Genomic DNA, 20,678 nt, shown 5'->3' with positions numbered 1-20,678 from the left:
GCGCGGTGACGTCACGAGCGGAGCCGAAGAGAGCCGAGCGGAGCCGAAGATAGCCGAGCCCCGTAACCTGGCAACTACGCAATGCTAATCAACAGCGGTGACGTCACGCTAGCAACAGCGTCCTATGCTATACGCCACGTCACACTAGCAACAGCGCAAGGCTATATAAGCAGACTCCACAGCAGTGTGATGATCAGTTGAAACATAGCAGCCTGCGAGTGTGCGATAACTAAGAAGTCAGCGAGCGGAAGACTTATTGTGTGCTTTCCAGACATAGTGATTGCTGTAGTACTCGGAGTGTGTATTTCAGGGAGACTCGTATAGCTCCCGCGTTATCAGTACGTGAAGACAAGTGAAGATTGTGTTAAGAGATTTTGTTGTAGGGTTTGTAAAGTGTGGAAACCCATAATATTGTGATCATTAATTGTAGCCGATATTTGTAGATTGTTAAATAAACCAATTAACCATCTCTACGGCGGCTTCAGTAACGTAAACACGTTACATTATTATGACATTGTACCTTAAAGTTGTACAGGTGGGACAAAATTAAAAGTATGTTGTCCAGCTGTTTGTTTTCCACTTCGTGTTCCAGTTGATGATGCTCATGGAACTTCTTAACAAATACTTGTAGTATGTGAGCTCCTGGAAAGAAAAATAAGTATTAAATACTGTTCCATTTGTTGATGGTTTATTTAACAGTGCCTTTTCAGTTGCATGATGTATGTACATAATGCAACAGGATGATTGAGAATAATGAATTGCTAAGAATGTGCATGGAGGAGCCAGTATAGTGACTGACTATGGACTGGACGACCAAGGACTCAGAGTTTGGGTCCTGGTAGGGTCAAGAATTTTCTCTTCTCTGTAGCATCCAGACTGGCTCTGGGGCACACCCAGCCTCCTATCCAATAGGTACCAGAGGCTCTTTCCTTGGAGGTAAAGTAGCAGGGGCGTGAAGCTGACCAGTTAGTGCCAAGGTCAAGAAAATATGGATACATCCACTCCCCCATATGCCTTCATGGCTTTGTGCTATTAGTTAATGACAGGGACAACTTTTCCTTTTTTTTTTTTTTTTTAAAGAATGTGCATGGAACTAGCAGTGGCTGACTAAACAACTCTGGTAAGAGAGCATAAGAGTTCAACACCACTAATTCCAAGTCACTGGACATTACTTTAGGATAATTTAATTTATTCTGAAACCCAAACATTCGTTTTAATATTGTCCTCGGCTTTCAAAGCTGTTATACCACCAAAATTCTGTATGCATTTCCTGTTTTCCCCATACAAATTAAATGCCCAACATAACTTCATTGCCATAAATAATTCCATGGAGCAGAGACCATCTTGAGAAGCTAACAGCAGCTCATCTAGTCAGGAAATTCCCTGCCTTTCATGGAACCTATAGGTTCATTACTATGTTCACAAGCCTTCCAGCGTCTGTACCCTGAGCCACATGAATCCAGCCCACACCCTCATATCATTTCTTTAACACCTTATCCATTATCCTTCCATATATGCATAGATCTGTGAAGTGGTCTCTTCTCTTTAGGTTTTCCAGTGCTAACACAACTACCATGGCATCCTGTATAAGTCAAGAAGTTCAGCATTAAGTAACTTATTTCACACCCCAATTACTTAATCTCTGTCAATGTCCTGGTAAAGATTTGAACTGGGGACCTCCTTCATGCAAGTCAGAAAAACTACCACTTCAGGCAACATGCTTGATTATGGTTTTGTGATATGCACATATTTTATTATTTTTTTATATCTTCTACTAGGTTAATTTCTCTGGTAGTCTATATAAGAACTTCTGCATATTTCTTTTTGTTTTACATTTTCACATACTCTATTAATGTCATCATATACATGCATGTGGTGAGGTTCATCTGATATTGGCCATCACCAGCATGCAACCAAATGTACAAGTATTTGAAATATAAATGTGTTGTAGCAACAAACACTGACCCACTTCAGTACCAACATTAGCATGCAGTATGGCTACTAGCATGGCATGCTCCATGATGAGACGTTCTGGGGTACTGACTTCAGCCACCAGTGACTCAAACAGCAGGTCTGTCAATGATTCGTTCACACTGTTGCGACTGTGAGACATGTACAACTCTTCTATCTGTAAAAATGGTTTCATACGTCAAGATTTCATGTTTATTTTGTTAAAGTACATCACAAAAGACACCTGACTTCTGTGCTTTCCTAGTGGCCACACATCAACCATGGCGCTTCACACTAGCTCTCTAAATATTACTGCTAGGTACCTCTTTACTAATTTTTCCTTCAGGTTGAAACATTGGCAATTCAGCATACCACAGTGCAGTGTTACCACTGGAAACCTAGCTAGCCTCTTTATTTGTGACTGTAACACTTGTTTTTAATTGATGAATATGGATCTAACCCCAAATTATGTATAAATCATTCCAACAGTCTAGGGTCATAATTCTTTTGAGAATCTGACAGCCACACAAATATTCTGGTCACCACAAAAAGGTGACTTGTACTGTCTATCTTAAACAGATGAATACCAAATTTAAGGCAATGGCTAATTATATGAATTAAAAACAGACTGGTATGACTTAATTAATCTCTCATGTGTGCTTTGCCATATCCTCTGTGCCACAAATGACTGAGCGAGATCTACCAGAACTTCAAATTCCACCTGGAAAATTAGTTGCCACACAATTCTTAAACCCCTTCCAGTTCATATTTCATCTCTCTCCAGAAGTTTATGACATGCCAAAGATATACCATTCATGCTTGTCATTGGCCACATGCTGAATGAGCATATATATGTCCTACCTGCAAGGCAATGCTATTCATATTGTTCTCAGCCAAGCGATTCAATAAGCCTTTCATTTGTCTCTGCAGCCGCTTTATATGTTCCTGTTTCTTTGGATCTTCACTCAGAGTACTGCCCCTGACATATGGTGGAACATACTTCTCAGTATTTGCCTAAATACAGAAATTAATCAATAAAGAACATGAAATAAGTGCATCAGTAATCTTATGCACTTAACCTTTCCCTCTAAAGAACTGATTAGTCAATGAGGTTGGTTCTGATAGAACTGCCATGATATGATCTGACCAGTGCTTAGAGACCCATTTTCTGTTTGATATACTGGGCACAGAGGTCTCTTCTCTTATAAACAAAAATTAAACTCCGTGGCTTTAATCCACAAGTGAACTATACTAACCAAGCAACCGCCACTTGTCAGCAAAGTTAGTGCCAACTTTTAGTGGATAGAGGGTGTTGTGTGGTCAGCACAACAAATCCCCACAGCTGTTAATTTCGGTTTTCTACACCGGCTCTTCTGTTTTTCAGTTTAGAAAGAAAAATGGGCTGGCACTGCCCTAGAAATATGCTGACCAACTCACCACACAAGTTAACGGATACCAGTGCTGAGTAGATTAGTCTGTCTGAACACATTACAAATGATTTATATTCATGTACAAGATGCAAAAGGAAAATTAAGAAAGATTATAACATTGTATCATGGCATCCTGTTGCCCATCACTGAATTTTTAAATATCTGTATACAGTACATGGCAATGCTATGGGCCTGCAGCTTAGAAATTGTTGCATAGCTTTGAATAGAACAGGGGTGTGTGTCTGATCTCCCTTGAATCAATGATGGTCTATTGTGCATTTCCATGGACTTAATAATAAGGCCAGCAGTGTGAGGGAAAATATCCAAATGACCATGGTGTGAAGTGTATGTCCTCATTTGAGGAAGCATAAATTAAAACAGCATCCATTAATTGTACTCCTTTTGCACATCTTCAGTGTGAATAATACAGTTAATGATACTGTTTCACATAGCTTTCCTTAGCCAAATATATGAAGAATCTGGTTAAAGTGCAGATACAAGTTTGGGCCCTGCAGCATGGCACTTTCACATGAAGAATTAAGATAGTACTCAAAGATCTGACCCTTTTATTCCAGTGATGGAGGCATCATGTTCCTCCAAAACAGTGGTATCTGTCTACAGAAATACATGGTGTCACATCCCGCAAGATCATAACCTTCACTGCATAAATGTTATGCCAGATTCAAATCACAAATAAGTGCTCCTGCTAAGGATCATGAGAAATAGAAAGGGTACGTATCACCGGGGCACGCAGTAGCTTAGTTTGCTGAGGCACTATACTACAAGCTGGAAGGTCACAGGTTTGAGTCCCGATGAGGTGGATATTTTCAATTGACTCAATCCATCCATCTGCATTAGGGCTCTAGGGTTGGCTCAGCCTCTAATGCAAATCAGTACCAGGAATCTTCCTGGGGGGTAAAGAGCGGCTGGCGCGTAAGTCTGACAAACCTGCCACCATCTGTGAGCCGACTGCCTAGAAAAAATGTGGGGCCCTCAACATCTCAACCCTATGGGCCTTCATGGCCTCTTACAGGGATAGCTTTACCTTTTTAATATATATCACTGATGATGTTATGTTCGGGTGGATTGAGTTACATTAATTTTTTGACTTTACTAACTCCAGCCGCTTAATTACTGTAGTTGAGAAACTGGAAACACTGACATACTAGTCTTGAGCAGAAATGGGTACCATGGAGGGAATCGAACTGTAATCACTTTTATTTAGCATTTGCTACTAATAAATTCTCACCTTAATCACCCTGCCTTGCTTGTCACGAGTTCTGCCATAGATATCTTCCCAGTACTCTTCAACCTCCTTCCAATCCTTCTTCCCCACTATATCTCCTGCATCTTCTTCACAGACAGAACCAACAACATTACAAGCTACTGCTTCATCAGATGTTATACTCACTACATCATGGTTTTGTTCTTTTGTTTTCATTCTTAGAGTTTCCACTGAATTAACATTTTCACTTTCATTGTCACTGTCATAATTTTCTTCAAGCTTACCACACTTTCTCTGGTCAGTTAATTTACATTCCTGCTGTTCCCTTTCATATACAAGTAATCTTTTACTCTGTGTGCTTCCTTCAGTGTTAGAAACTGAACAATCTTCCGGTTTGCTTCTCTTCCTTTTCAGGCCCCTTTTCTTTGAAGCAGCATTCTCTATTATGTCATGAGATTCATCATAGTTTAAGACATGATTATAATTATTTACTTCCTTTTTGTTTCCATTTAGAATCTGTTTGCTGACTGTTCTTTCAGAATCTGAATAAACCTCCATATCAGATCCAACACTGTCACTGTTATCATAACTGACTGTTTCCCCAAACTCTTCTACACTGGCCACTATCTCATTATCACTACCTGTAACTTTATTTGATGTAAACTTATGTATTTCACTTAAAGTATCATCATCATCATCATCACTGCTGTTTATATTGATGTCATGCTGTCTCGCAGTACTGCTTGTTTGACTGTTGCCTGTGATCAAAGCTAAATCTTCCTCAAATTGTGAACTGGAATCATGTAATGTTAGGTCCATCATCGTTCCATGCTCCATATTCTTTTGTTCACATACTTCCAACAAATCTGAACAGTGCTAAGGAAAAAAGAAACTTGAAACACTGTTATATCTGTATGGCATCTGACATTTTCAGAGCTGTGGTCTCTCTTCTGGGATATAATGCTGTGTATTCCCTTGAAAGTCAACCAACCTTTGAACAAACATGTCACATCCATCTTCGCAGTTCAAGAGTAAGTCCAGAAAGACACCACCATCCTTCACTTCAACACTGAAAATGGATGTGACATGTTGTTCTGAAAAGTTGGTTGATTTTTCAGCACACTACACAGTGTAATATCCCAGAAGACAAAAATCTTCACCGTTATATCTGTTATGATACATACTGCAAAATTATTATACGTGTACACACTATTACACAGCATCATCATAAAATACCAGCAGACTTACAGCATTACTAATACTAGCTACTAAAATAAAGTGATATCATGACTAATATATATATATATATATATAAAGTGATAGTACCTCAGGAGAGGGTAACTAGAATGATGGTTTCAATATGAAAATAATGTATAGACATTTTTGTAGAAGGATACAGTCCAACCCATCTGTAGTGAAGGATTTTGGAACTGATTTCTGCTTCCTTTTATGTAACTTAAGCTGTTTTTCCAGCTTCTTAATTACTTTGTCTTCCTGTTGGTTTGCTTTCTTTAGCTGCTTGATGCGCTGATTCTTCATGTCCATCTGCAATTTCTGATTTCTTTCTCTTTCACTATATTTTTTACGAATCTGCTTCTCCTGTTCCTTGCTGACTAATATATCCATATTGTTAGAAATTTGCTCTTCGTGGTCTGTATTTCCATTTGTATTTCTCTTTAATTTACTTTTCTTTCTTTGAAAGAATTCGTTCCTTTTTGCTTTCTTAAGTCTCCTTTGCTCTTTCCTCAATTCCTTTCGTGATTTATGGATTTTACCTTCCGTTTCATTCCTCTTCTGCCTTATATGACGTCCCATTGCTTTCCTCTCATTCAGTCTGATTCCTGAAATGGTACGTAATGTTTAACTTTAGGCATAACCTTGTGTTTATCACATTTCTCACATCTCTATATATACTTAGTAAAAAAAAAATATTGTACGTAGTTCTCAAGAACATCCAAATCTTATAAATGTATAATATTTCCTACTAAATAACTTCAACCCTAAAATTTAACGAAACATAACCTTAACGCTCACATGTGCCACCATGCCAACAACAACACGCGATTTTCATACGATCAGTCGAATCCGGTCGAATCGGTTGAACAGTGTTTAATCCACAGTTAGCCAAGGTAACGACCAGTATAACCGTACGGTCGGGCATAAGTACACGGTAGTGGGTAGGCGGCACCACGGATCATTAAAAAAGGATGCTCTAGTAGGCGGCACCACGGATCATTAAGAAAGGATGCACTACATTGCTTACACTGTATTCCCTCGTGAGCTCGTGAGCGCGAGATTGGTTTCAGTAGCAGCCCCTATGTGCAGGCCAGTTTTTAGCGTTGCTATTTCATGACGGAATATACTGGCGGTTATTTAGGAAGTCATCTTGAAATTTTGAATACTAATATCCCTTTACCTTCTCCCCGGGAATCACGCAGCCGGTGTGTGAAGCTGATCATTCACCTCCGTTTAGTGCCGAGATCAAGAATGGGGCAGTTATACTTTCAGGCCTTCACATGTCTTCATGGTGTTATGCTTATTTAATTAATTCTGTCGTCTAATGTCACTTTACTTTCATAAAATATCAATGTACACATTCTTGTGGACGTGTAATATAGTAGAATATAAGAAGAAAAATGTGGATTTTCTGAAAGAAAAAACCCCTTTATGTCATACCAACGTCTGACCCTAGAATGCAAGTTGCATCCGCCAATGGCCAAATATATTGTGACATGCCTGCTGAAAGCCAGAATTGTGAATCCAAAAGAGAACGACTTTGAAAACACATCAATTGCTAGGATGTAACAATATTTATATGCAGTGATATTTTCAGCCTTAGGCATATCGGCAAGCACCTGTTGCAAGTTACTGACTGAGGTGTTCTGATTCGTATAACGATAATAATAATAGTGATCTGTCGATGTTAGGTCGGCCCCTTGTCATTACAGCATGGCTTGTCCACAGGGTGGTTTGGAGGAGACGGCCTCCATATATGAAGAACAGCTGTGAATATATTGAATAAGCAGTCGTGGCCAGCCGAGAAGGGATGGCCCTCCAACCTGGGGGTTGGGCGTGGGGCTAAGAACTCCTCACCGTAAAAAAAAATAAGATTGTTACGACACATCATACAAGGCCTTGGACCTGGACTGATTATTTGGATAAATGACCTAAGCTAAAGAAAATGGACGTAATATTTGGTAGTTGGAAGGTAATAATTTTGTATAGAGTAGACTAGAAACATAACCATTAGAATATACAATACTATAATTTTTCCTTTGGTTCTGTATGGGTGTGAAACTTGTTCTCTGACATTACCGAAGAGAGATGAAGAGACAGGAGGTTGGAGAAAACTGCTTAATGAGGAGCTTCATAACTTGTACTCTTCGCCAAGCACAATTAGAATGAGCAAGACAAAGAGGATGAGATGGGCAGGGCATGCAGCACGAATATGGGCGAAGAGGAATGCATACAGGATATTGGCGAGAAAGCCGGAAGGAAAGAGACCGCTAGGAAGACCAAGACATAGGTGAGTGGACAATATTAAAATGGATCTTAGGCAGATAGGGTGGAATGGTATGGATTGGATTGTTCTGGCTCAGGAGAGTGACCAGTGGAAGCCTCTTGTGAACATGGTAATGAACCTTCGTGTTCCATAAAATGCTGGGAAGTACCTGAGTAGCTGCACAACTGTCGGCTTCTCAAGAAGTACTCAGTTCCATGAAATTAGTTAGTTAGTTACTAAATAATCTGTGGGTGTTACAGTCCATTATGAACCTTGGCCTCTGTTTTACAGTTTCTTAATCATACAGATACTCGGCAGGATTCCTTGGGTGGGGATCAGCCCGCCGCAAGGCCGCTACTTGCACAGGACAACAACATAAACACAGAATAAACGAAACTAACATACATGCCTCGAGTCGAATTTGAAACCACGACCCCAATGTTAGAGCGAGCGAAGACAATTCGCATCTTCGACTGCGTGGCCACCGTGATCGCCTGTAACGATATAACACCAGTAGTAAACTAGTAAATAGGGCCGAGCCATAGCTCAAGCGATTAGTCGCTGGCTTCCCACCGTGGCGACCCGGGTTCGATCCCGGGTCTGGTCAAGTGGGATTTGTGGTGGACAAAGTGGCGCTGGGGCAGGTTTTCGCCGAGTACTTGGGTTTCCCCTGCCAATCTTCATTCCACCACTTGCTCCACGATCACTCTCACCTATCATCTGGGGCTTGTACAATAGGCCAGAAGTGACCGCAGTACAAGGGACTTAGTTCCATCCCACCAGCAATAAAAAAAATTGGTAAATTTGAAAGAGAAATACTTCTTTTATGTTCTCGATATGTATATTGTTTCATGAACGAAATCAAAACGAAGAAGACGTTTAAATATAATTTTTTTAGGTAATAGCTATGTACGAAAAGCCTCTGCGGTCTACTGGTTAGAGTTCCTGGTTACAGATCCAGAGCTCCGGGTTTGATTCCCGGTGCTACCTGATTTTTTTCTGAGAAGTAATGTGTCTGGAACGCTGTCCACTCAGCCACATGATGATAATTGAGGAGCTATTTCAAGGAAATAGCAGCTCCGGTCTGGAAAACCGAAATTAACGGCCATGGGGATTCGTTGCGCTAAAGTTGGTACTCGCCGACAAGCGGCGGTCGCTCGGTCGGTATAGTTCGCTTGCGGACTAAAACCACAGAGTTTTATATAGAGTCTCCGAATTTGGATATCGAGTGCTGTTCTGCTACATACGCCTCTTGTCGTCTGTTATTACTCTTATATTTGTATGTTTATTTACTTTACTTCTTGCGTGTTTTTTTCTGTGCAGATTATTTTGTGCTTTTGAAGATTTTGTAAATTACTCGTATTTATGTCAACAATATGTAAGCACCCTTTCCTACTTTCAAGCCTAATACACGCCATGTAATGTGTTCATGTGAAACGGACTCATGTAGATGCATTGCTTCAACCCCTCTAGGAGGTAATTGAACCGGTAACGTGGTACGCATGCGCCCACGATCTTCTATTCGTAGTACCCATTTTTGTCACATGTGAGTATTGGAAAAAAGCTTCTTATTTTATTAAATTGTGGAATATTAGTGGTTTTATCAGAGGTTTTTGAACATTTTGTCACGTGGTAACTGTTGAAGCTCTCCGTAGTCGACGGTACTCACCTCATTAGTGTATAGAATTGACTTTACGCGAAAGCCACCGGTAGGTTTACTTGACATTGCACGTTAAGCTAGAAACGTTCTTTCCCGCCATGTTGGGTTTGCTTTCATGAAATTTCTGTATTTGTTAAGAAGTTATAGTAGTGGTGTGAGGTTTTTGTGTTGTGTGTTAATGTTAAAGAGCTGTTCAGTGTAGGTATGGGTGTTAGAGGGTCTCATGATATTTTAGTGTGTACGTATGCTTGTGTGCATTCTTGCAACATTATTTGTCTATTTTAGAGTAATTCGGCATGGGTATTTTATCTTTCAAGAGTTAACATTGGTGTGAACGGACAGTAACTTCTAAGTCTGCATGGTGTAATGTAGTAATGCTACAACTGGGAGTTTTAAATGTAAACAAATTTATGGCACATATTAGCTTAGGGTTGCGAGATACCATGTGTTAATTCATATTAATAGGTGTGATGAGAGTGATTTGTATAAACTTTTGAGTGGTATTTAAACATTTGTGATGAGTAATGAATTTTATATTGTATAATTGATCGAATGCAAGTTAATGTATGATGCTTTAATTTGGGTGGGTTGGAGGTCAAAGAACTTAGAAATTTTTATGGTAACATGGTCATTTGTAGAATCTGTGACAGGCACGAGTCTTTTATAACAGACACTTAAAATGTGCCAGTAGTCACTAAGAGGTTTATTATAAAGTTATTTAGGGCATCTGTTTGTTTTAATAATTCCCTACCATTCTGGTGTGTGTACTGCACATGATAGCTGGATTAAGTCTGTGAATGGATATTAGTATAGGTTACCATGTTGTCTTAATAATAATAATAATAATATAGCCATTTGAGGCTAAGTGCTAGAGTATTTAAGACCAGTAAATTAATGAGGCCACTCAAAATTTTAGTATATGTACTGCCAGTATTGTGAGGTGTAGGTGTGTTGTTTTTGACTACTCCAGACTACCTGTTCTGATTGCCACTTTGGTATTTCAATGCATTGTTATCTGATGGGGATTTTAGTATTCCCATGCATAAGTTCTTGTGGAGGGATATGCCTGCCCCCTATTAGAGGTCTGTTGCATGGTTTCTGGGTAGTCTGAATTCTAGTTCTGATTGCTGGCTCAGTATTTCCTGCATTGTCATTTGAGGGGCCTTTTATAATTTTTTTCTTCTGTGCAAGGATTAGAAATATGTGAAACAGTATCTGCTCTTCGGTTTTATTTGGCAGTATTGGCCCCCCCCCCCGGTATAAACAGTGCCAGGGTCTGCGCTAATAGTTACAGGGTGGTTTTAGCATATCACCCTATTACTGAGAGAAATGGACTGTGAGAATCCTCTTTACGGGCTGTTAATGTCAAATTTTGTCAGTGGGTTCAGTGCATGGGTGGAATGACTTGTAATAAGCATGGTTTGGTTCCAGGGTCCTTTGCAGCTGTGGCATGCACCTGTGTTACAGAAAGGATGTTTTCTTGAGAATGTGTTCTTTTTGCTTTGCCTTGCAGTTTTAATAAAGCATTTTTTTTTTTCACATGTTTGATACATAGCAATAAACTTAAACTCAGAACTTTGATTACCCCATTTAGTACATTGTATGGAGTAATGCACTGCACGGTCCATAATAAGATGGGAATAGCAACCATGCTACTAGCCATCCCCATATTCACTGACTCATGGACATAGGCAAGCAGACAGTAAGCTGTTGTTGTTATGTTATGTTGCTGGCACATATACACATTGGGTCTGAATCATCCCCCCCCCCCAAAGAAATGATTTCCACTTCATTTTTTGTTTTGCATTTTCTGTTTAAAGAAATTACATTTATCCCAAATTTCTGTAAGGGCCGAATTCTATAGCCTGATCACATGTACCACTGGAGCACAGTGAACATTTACAGTGTCTTCCCTCAGCAGCTGATTAAAGAATTCATTATTCTGAATTTAGAAGCTCATTACCATCATCATGGAGGCCCACTGAAGGCAGATACCCTAAGCTGCCTATTTCTCTGTGGGCCATCTTAATGTTATCTACCCTTCTGTCAACAGGCATCAAATAGTCTGATGCGACACTCTTGTTCTAGTCTTGTATTCAGGAGATTCCTGGTTTCAGTCTTGGGCAGGTTGTGGTTAGTTTTAAGTTCTGTGGTTTTCTTGTCTCTTTGAGTGAATGTTGGTATTTTGCCTTGAAATAGGCTGTGACACCTAAATTCCAGTGTTGTTTACTTGATTACTGTCCCATTTGACATTGACTTCTGCAGTTGAAATGGTATCAGTAAGTAATTTTAGACTTAAGCATACATCTGAGTTTCTGAAGAGGCTCTTCTCATGTTTCACAACTGAATTTTGTATATATTTGTTACTCGTTTGTACTACATACCTTACCCAGCTCATTCTTAATTTAACCACACTAGGATAATGTTCGATGTACAACATTAATATTTGATGTATAAGAGAACTTTGCCCAATGTGGCAGTAAAAGGGTAAAGAAGAATGCAGAATGTGAAGTTCATTGTGCAGTTCATACCTTTTCCCTGTTCATTGGCCTTTGGTTCTACAAATTTCTAACCCAATTTTTAATCAGCCTTTGTGAACAAATTGCATGTGAATTTTTGTGAATGTGGTTATGCATTGCATATTTTTTATTCTGCAGAGTAACAGTATGTACTTTAATGATAGCTGCAAGGTGGCTATACCAGGGCTTGAGGTGGGGCGGGATGGCATCCTGGTTCTTTTCTAAATGGCTTAAAAGCATCCCGTTACTTCTTTGGCAGTAAATGCAATGTACAATACCCAGGGCTTGAGGTGGGGCGGGATGCGGCGGGATGGCATCCTGGTTCTATTTTCATTCCACCTCAAGCTCTGGGCTATACTCTATATGTTCCTTACTAAGATATCCAAGATTACGAGTCTAGAGTTACTGGCGTGCTCTATGTTATGGTTTGTCAGTGCTTGAAGGTCTCGCAGAGTAAGTCTGACATTTGCCCTGGTTGAATTATAATAATTCATCACAGCTACCCATTCGCAGAGACATGATTTTGATGTTTGGAGTTTGTACTTTGGAAATTGAACTTAGAGTACCCTCATGGCAGAAGGGCACTTTCTTTGTTCCTTTGCAACGTACAGGGGTCTTTGAGTGTGCAGGAACCTGATGTCTGCATCTTTATCCAGGTTTGGAAGTTCATATTTGTGTTTTTTTAATGATGTCAATATCTGACAGCAGTGTAGTCAGCTGATATACTGGGCATCACAGCCATCCAAAAAATTACCTTGGTAGATTACCCAGTGTATTGGTCATGGTTTTTATAGGTTTTCTTGGTATATCTTTGAACTAAACATGGTCTGATTTGTGATCAATTTTATTTATGTATGTGGGAGTTTGTTTTGTTTTAAATTGCCTTCCATGTACCGTATTACTTTGAATGTAAAACATTTCTCATTTTCCTCCATTAAAAAAATGAAGTGCATGTTAAGGCACTATTCACCAGTTTGCGAAGAAAATGCTGGTCCCCAGGGTGATTTAAATATTTAAATCGCGGGTCCACAAAGTGTCAACTGTGAATCAACCCCAACTTTCAGTTTATTCATTGCCTAACATTCTAATTGTTAAGGTGTGTTCAGTTTTTACCCATGGAAAAGTGTTTTACTTATGATGCCACATTCAAAAGAATAGTTATTCTATGCTCAGAAAAGTTATGTAATTGTGTATTTGGCAGAAAGTATACAGTAAGTGAGGCATGTGTATGTCATTGGCAAAATATAAAGCAAAACCGTTTTCATCTCTGAAAAATAGAACTCTGGACCAAGGAAAATGAGGAATGAGATGCCTCCGTTTTAGAGTATTTCAAATATTTACAGAATAAGGGACATCCTGTGAACTAGGGCAGCCTTAATGTCAAAAGTAGAGGAATGTGCTAGAAACAGTAATATACCTTTCAAGGCTAGTTGTAGATGGTGTGAAAAGTTTATAAAGAGAGAAAACTTATCATTATGATGGACAAAACTTAGTCAGAAACTTCCTTTGGAATTCAAAACTAAACTGATCAAATTTCAGTGTTTTGTTATTGGATTACACCAGGGGTCGGCAAACTACGGCCCGCGGGCCAACTCCAGCCTGCCGCCGCTTTTTCTGCGGCCCGTGCGCTAAGAATATATTTTACATTTCCAAACTCTTAAAAATGTCAAAGTGGGATAATATTTCATGAAACAAGATAATTATTATAATCATCATCAGTAATCTGTCAAGACGACAGGTCCACAGTCTCTTCCAAAACAATTCATCCACTTAATGCGATCTAGAGCTTTCTCCTTCAGATGACAGTATCCTCTTCTGTCCCCAAGGTCATCCAGTAACTTCTTACGTCTTCTTCCTCATCTTCTTGTCACTTCTATCCGCCCATAGGAAGAAACCTATGTTTTTTCGAACATATTGTCTATGGATGATTACGCACTCCAACGGCCGACCTTGAGTTGAGGAGTTGCGAGAATTGCCGTGTGTGGCGCTTCTATAGCTTCCCATTCCCACGTTCCTTCGTGGCCCCAGATGTGATGTCATGCAGTGTTACGAATGCCACGTGTATCGCTGTTCTGTGTCGTTTTAATACCAGTGGATATCCATCATGTCGCTGTTGAAACGACAGAAGAAGAGACAAGTGGACTTGGAATGCCATGCTTTTAAGGCAGAGTGGAGTGAGAATTATTTTGTTACTGAATTAGATGGCAAAGCATTGTGTTTATTGTGCAGTGATACTATAGCTGTACTAAAAGAGTACAATATACGTCGGCATTACCAGACTAAGCATTCGGCACAGTATTCCCAACTCACGGAAGGAACGATCACAAAAATTATAAACTTTGAAACGGAGTATTTCATTACAACGCAGTTTCTTCACGAAAATGAAAACTGAAAATAAGGCTGCAAGTAAAGTAAGTCTACAAGTAGCTCATTTGGTAGCCAAGGAAGGAAACCCCTTTACTAATGGTGAGTTAATTAAATCATGTTTGATTGTAGCAGTTGAAGAAATGTGTCCAGAGAAAATGGATTTATTTAATAATATCAGCCTTTCCGCGAGAACAGTTGCCCGAAGAGTTGAGGACATTGGTAGCAACATCACTAACCAATTAATTAACAAGGCAGATGATTTCGAGTGGTTTTCCTTAGCTCTTGATGAGTCAACAGACATTACAGATACTGCTCAATTGCTGCTGTTTATTCGAGGAGTCAATGCTGACTTTGAAGTGACTGAAGAATTAGCTTCTATGAATAGTCTGCATAGAACAACTACAGGCGAAGACATTTTCAAGGAAGTTGAAATGTTAACGAAGTACAATCTGAAGTGGAATCAGCTAAAATGTGTGACAACTGATGGTGGTAAAAATATGTCTGGAACAGGTAAAGGCTTAGTTGGAAGCATTTACACAGCTTGTGAAAATGCAAGGTGTACAAGGCCTATGGTTATTCATTGTATCATTCACCAGCATGTACTTTGTGGCAAATATCTTAATCTGTCGTGTGTTTTAGAACCAGTCGTGTCAACGGTGAACTTCATTCGTTCTCGTGGGCTGAACCATCGTCAGTTCCGTGATTTTCTGTCAGAAGTGGAAGCCGAATATCCTGACTTACCCTACCACACAGCAGTTTGATGGCTCAGCAGTGGTAAAGTTTTATTAAGATTTTTTGAACTCAGAGCAGAGATTGAAATTTTTCTCAATGAGAAAAAACGCCCTCAACCACTATTATCGAACACTGAATGGCTTTGGAAATTAGCTTTTGCTGCTGATATCATGGGATTTCTTAATGGATTCAACTTGAAGCTACAAGGCAAAACAGTGCTAATATGTGAAACTTATACTGCGGTAAAATCATTTCGACGACAACTGGCTTTGATTGAGTCACAAATCATGGCAAGCTGTTTCGTGCATTTCCCATGCTGTCAAACATTAAAAGAAGAAGTGGATTCCCCATTCCCGCACGAATTTGCAGGTGATATATTTTCTGAGCTCAAAAAACAGTTCCAGCAACGTTTTTCGGATCTTGATGCAAGTGCAGAAGACATTTCCAGATTTGAAAATCCATTTAACTGTACAATTGAGGAACTTCCACCTAACCTTCAATTGGAAGTGATTAATCTGCAGTGTGATAACATGCTAAAAGGCAAATTCCAAGAGAACAATCTAACAGAATTCTATAAGTGTCTTCCAAGTGATGAATATGGTGAATTAAGATCATATGCTCGAGGTTTGATCTCTGTATTTGGTAGTACCTACCTGTGTGAAAAGACATTTTCAAAGATGAAATATGTAAAATCTCAATACAGGTCAGCATTAACAGACGAACATTTGCAATCAATTATGATGATAGGGAGTACTAACTTTGACCCCCAATTTGAAGAAATGTTATCTAAAAAAAAAAATTTCATTCATCCCATTAGTAGCCTAAAGCTGTGTTTCAAACAATGATTGTAGTTCCTTTTGTATTTTTATTATGTTACATTTTCAGCAGTAAATTTGTGAAAACTTGTTTTTTAACCTGTTATTTTAACTGTACCGACCTTTAAAGATCCTCGAGTTTGCCCCTTGGCCCTCAGAGTGTAATGTATTTTATATTTGGCCCTTTACGAAAAATCTTTGCCGACCCCTGGATTACACCAAAGGAATACATACTCTTTCCAAATCAGCAATGCAGGCGGAACTGCAGTTTTTTGGACGTGCCTCACAATTATGCCATAGATTTCAAAGGGGAAAAACAAGTGGCAGTAAAAAGCTTGGTAAGAAGTGCCAATCATTATTATTCCAAAATCGTTTTTAAAGTGCTGTTTGTCTAATGTGGAAGATGGAACTCAAGATGGCATTTTTTGGGACGACAGTGAACAGAGTGGTGAGGGTGGATCTTCAGAAAATGAATGTACAACTGAAGGTTCACTGGACAAGCTTCAAATTAAATAAAACAGATAGAAAGGAGTGTATGTGTACTGGAAATTTTACTTTTCACTTTAAACATGTTCTAAATATTTTGTTTTAATTGTCATGTTTTACACAAATCACTGAAATAAATACACCTTTCTTATTTTTCCTAAAACCTTCATTTTAAAATTGGATGCATCTTAAATTGGAGGGCGCCTTATATTCGAAGTAATACAGTACTCGTATTGTCACGTGTTGTGTATGTCATGCAACAGATAACTTTAGGTGGGTCTCGATTTAGCGCATCTTTATTGAACACACGTGTTTACACACTATAGTTATCACCACTTGCAGTATCCAATTACTGCTTTCACTATATCTCGGCCAATACTAGACTGCTTTTGGCGACTGCTGTATTCCAACTAACTCTGACCATGGCTGAATTCCAACTGTCTTCAGCAGCGGCTATCCCAAGACTGTCTCGGCGAATGCATTGCCTTGTTATATATCCGCGGCCGTTGCTGCGCAGTGAACCTTCTGTTGTCTATCACCGGGGAAACACTGCTTCGTTGATTCTGCAATTCCTACACAACAGCCCACTGTTATTTCATTGTCTCTGTGGGAACACTCCGTGTATTCGTCATAACCATGGAGACTCATCTCTGTGTAATGGCTCACTTAGAATTACAATACTGCTATTGTTACTTCTTATGCAGCGGTCTGTTCTAGCGTTTCCATGGTGATAACTCTTGTGGATCCCAAACATGTGACAGTATATTATTACATCATAGATACCTAAGTAAAATTCATCTTAAAAGGTAAAAGAAAACCATTCTATTATATGGCTAGATAAGGTGCATCTAGTTAAATAAAGATGCAGAAGAGTGTAAGGCTGTCATCTGTTCATGAGCAGGTGAGACAGAAGCAGAGTCCAATAACAAATTTCAAAATATGTATGAGACTTCGTACATGTTTCAATAGAACTGTTAGCCATGTCCTGGAAATTATGTCGAATGATGGTATTTCATGGCTTCTCTAAAATTTTATACAATGCTATGTTTTGTTTGTGTGTAAACTTAAGAGATTTTGTGCAGAATAATATTCTGTTCCAAGGTTGGATGTAATAGTGCATATTTGCATATAGGCATTCAGTACCCTGCAGGAAAGGAAAGGTGTCTAATATATTACAGCTGAAGTTAGAATTGCTGGAATTTTTTTATGCATATTACTGTAATCTGTTCAAGTTGTCTTAGTTTTGTGACTATGTAAGGTATCAGAATTATTGGGATAGGATTGAAGTCTTGTTTTTTGATTGTGAAAAAGAGCATTAATATTTTTGTTGGTATCGAAAACTATTATATACATACACATTTTAAAATAGCCATTGTTGTCATAACATCATAAACATATGGTCAAATGCAGTTTCTCATAAAATCATTCCATCTAACTCTAATTCTTTTACCAGTTACATAATTCTGTAGGTGATTGAGTACAGTATGCGGTAGTGTAGTTGGGTGGGGCACTGTGCTACAAGCTGGGAGGTCACAGGTTCAAGTCACTATGTGGTGGATTTTTTTCAATTTACCTAATCCTTCCATCCACACTATGGCCCTGGGGTCGCCTCAGCCTCTAACAGAAATTAGTACCAGGAATCTTCCTGGGGGTATAAAGGGCAGTGGGCGCATAAGACTGACAACCTTAACGAAATCTGTGAGTCGATTGCCTAGAGATGTTCGAGCCTCGACGTCTCAACCCTGTGGGCCTTCACAGCCTGTTACAGGGATAGCTTTTCCTTCCTTTTTACATAGATGGCATAGCTCAAGAAAATGCAGTAAAACGGTTTTGTTTACTGTTTGATTTATAAACCTTGAAGGACATTTTGGAAAAATGTGGTAATGGCAGTCATGGCACTTTTGAATGCACATTTAACATAAACAGCTTGATGTTCTTGCAAGTAATATGCAAGGTGTTATCAATGAATTGACAGTCTGCGTTCATATTGTGCACACTTGTACTCCAAATGTAGTGGTGTTTGTGCTATATTTAAGTGATACAAATTATGTTTCCGGCATTAAATGGCAGTAGCATGGGACTAGGTTTCTCAATTTGTACACGGTTGGTTACAGGATTGACTAATTGGATCGGAATGCCTTATTGCATATTTTGTTAAGTGTTCTTTTCTGATTTGGGAGAGATCATTGCTCAGGTGTGGACTGTGATAAGTTGTCAGTTACCCCAAAACAGGAATAAAGCCAGCTTACAGAATATTATTTACACAGTGAGTTTTCTAGAGAGCACAGTCATCAAAGGAACCTGCGTTGGACTGACCTGATGGAAGGGGTGCCTGGCTAGTTTGCCTGAGTCTTCACTTGCAAAAAATTCCATTGTATTAAGCGTGCCTAAAATGGGGTCAAGAAATATTCTTTATCGGTTGTTACATGCAAGTGTGTGGAGACTGATTACAAGTTCATTTTTAGTTACAGAGTTATTAAAAATTGCCTTACTTTGAAGAGTGGATTGCATGAAGAATATTTCTATGTTCATGATGTGAATCTGCTGTGTGAGAACATAGATACCATAAAGAAAAACACAGAATCTGTAATTTATAATAGTAAGGAGGTTGGTCTAGAAGTAAATGCAGAGGAAAACTGAGCATATCTTGCTGTTTCATCACCAAACTGTAAGGCAAGATCAGCATAAATGTAGCTAACAGATCCTTTGAAAATGTGGCACAGTTCAGATATTTGGGAAAGAGAGGAAGAAATAAAAATTTGATTGAGAAGGAAATTAGGATATGCAATTTTGGTAATGCTTGCTACAATTCAGTCCAGAACCTTTTGTCTACTTGTCTGCTGTCTAAAAACATAAAAATTAGAATATACAGAATTATAATTTTGCTTGTGGTTCTGTAAGGGTGTGAAACTTGGTCTCTGACATTAAGGAAGGAACATAGACTGAGGGTGTTTGTGAACAAGGTGCTGAAGAGAATAGTTGGACCAAAGAGAGATTGGAGACAGCTGCACTGTGGAGCTTCATAACTTGTGCTCCTTGCCAGGTATAATTAGAATGATCGAGTCAAGGAGGATGAGATGAGCAGGGCTTGTAGCATGAACGGATGGTATGGCTTGAATTGATCTCGCTTGGGATAGAGAATAGTGGAGGGTTCTTGTGAACACAATAATGAACCTTCAGGTTCCATAAAATGCTGGGAAGTTCTTGAGTAGCTGCACAACCAGCAGCTTCTCAAGAAAGTCCCAGCTCCTTGTAGTTAGTTATTACTTCTGTCATCTTATAACATTTAACCTTGCATTTTTAAATCTGCTCAAATATAGTAATGTATGAAGTTTGCTGTGATTCTGTGGTTTAGTGGATTTTGTGGGAAGCAAGTAGATTTAAGTTGCATATCTGGAATTTTGATCCTAGATAATTGTGGTGCAAGAAATCAGCCATTTTCAATTCCTACAGGGAATTAATAAAAATTGTCTTTACTTTAGGAGAGATGTACATTGTTCCTCATTTGTTTTTGCAGAGAGCTTCTAAGAAATTACCATCATGGCAGATATTGAGGACACCCATTTTGAGACTGGAGACTCTGGTGCATCGGTTACGTATCCCATGCAATGCTCTGCTCTTCGCAAAAATGGATTTGTCATGCTCAAGGTGAATTCATGATAAACACTCAATTTTTATTTAGTAGAATTGTAATAATTTCCAGAGAACATATAAATGAGAAATGTATTTCTCCTTTTTTCCCTATTCACTATGTCATTGTTATTTTGGTCTTGGATTAACTGTGAATTTAACCTTTAAACGACAAAAGACACCGTATGTCGTCGCAGATATAAAGGCAGCGGTACGAATGATGCCATGTGGTGTCGCAAAGTCCGCGCGTGCGGACGTTATTTGAAATACATTTTTAAGGTAGAAAATAATGTCCTACTTATATAATTTTTGGCCACCATCTGCATGGAATGTCTGTCTACCCACCTGCGTCATCTGCCGGA

General features: G+C 39.0%; 3 protein-coding genes across 6 annotated transcripts in view; 2 read left to right on the top strand and 1 right to left on the bottom strand.

Moving 5' to 3' along the window:
- LOC111863179 (nucleolar MIF4G domain-containing protein 1) overlaps positions 1 to 6,763 on the bottom strand; it is a 19,393-nt gene extending 12,630 nt beyond the window's left edge. The window contains exons 1-6 of one of the 2 annotated variants that reach the window (XM_023849239.2): positions 6,628 to 6,763; positions 6,003 to 6,446; positions 4,630 to 5,471; positions 2,812 to 2,964; positions 1,966 to 2,128; positions 521 to 642 (exon numbers count right to left, since the gene is read on the bottom strand). In XM_023849239.2, coding sequence (XP_023705007.1) covers positions 521 to 642; positions 1,966 to 2,128; positions 2,812 to 2,964; positions 4,630 to 5,471; positions 6,003 to 6,420 — 1,698 coding nt within the window. In that variant the 5' untranslated portion in view covers positions 6,421 to 6,446; positions 6,628 to 6,763. The remainder of the gene's footprint in view (positions 1 to 520; positions 643 to 1,965; positions 2,129 to 2,811; positions 2,965 to 4,629; positions 5,472 to 6,002; positions 6,447 to 6,627) is intronic. The other variant, XM_023849240.2, reaches the window with a different exon arrangement.
- Positions 6,764 to 9,567: 2,804 nt separating this feature from the next.
- LOC111863174 (eukaryotic translation initiation factor 5A) overlaps positions 9,568 to 20,678 on the top strand; it is a 26,832-nt gene continuing 15,721 nt past the window's right edge. Inside the window, exons 1-2 of one of the 3 annotated variants that reach the window (XM_023849230.2) lie at positions 9,568 to 9,653; positions 20,204 to 20,334. In XM_023849230.2, coding sequence (XP_023704998.1) covers positions 20,227 to 20,334 — 108 coding nt within the window. In that variant the 5' untranslated portion in view covers positions 9,568 to 9,653; positions 20,204 to 20,226. The other 2 variants (XM_023849229.1, XM_023849231.2) reach the window with 2 other exon arrangements.
- Positions 14,236 to 16,184, top strand: LOC117282219 (general transcription factor II-I repeat domain-containing protein 2-like). Its single transcript, XM_033750949.1, has 2 exons — positions 14,236 to 15,163; positions 15,293 to 16,184. The coding sequence occupies exons 1-2, from the start codon at positions 14,668 to 14,670 to the stop codon at positions 15,412 to 15,414; spliced, it is 618 nt and encodes a 205-aa protein (XP_033606840.1). The 5' UTR covers positions 14,236 to 14,667; the 3' UTR covers positions 15,415 to 16,184.

Source organism: Cryptotermes secundus, unplaced genomic scaffold, assembly GCF_002891405.2.
Source record: "Cryptotermes secundus unplaced genomic scaffold, Csec_1.0 scaffold339, whole genome shotgun sequence".
NCBI classification, from domain to species: domain Eukaryota; kingdom Metazoa; phylum Arthropoda; class Insecta; order Blattodea; family Kalotermitidae; genus Cryptotermes; species Cryptotermes secundus.
The sequence above is the reverse complement of the archived record's forward strand: the minus strand, read 5'-3'. Positions and strand labels throughout refer to the sequence as shown.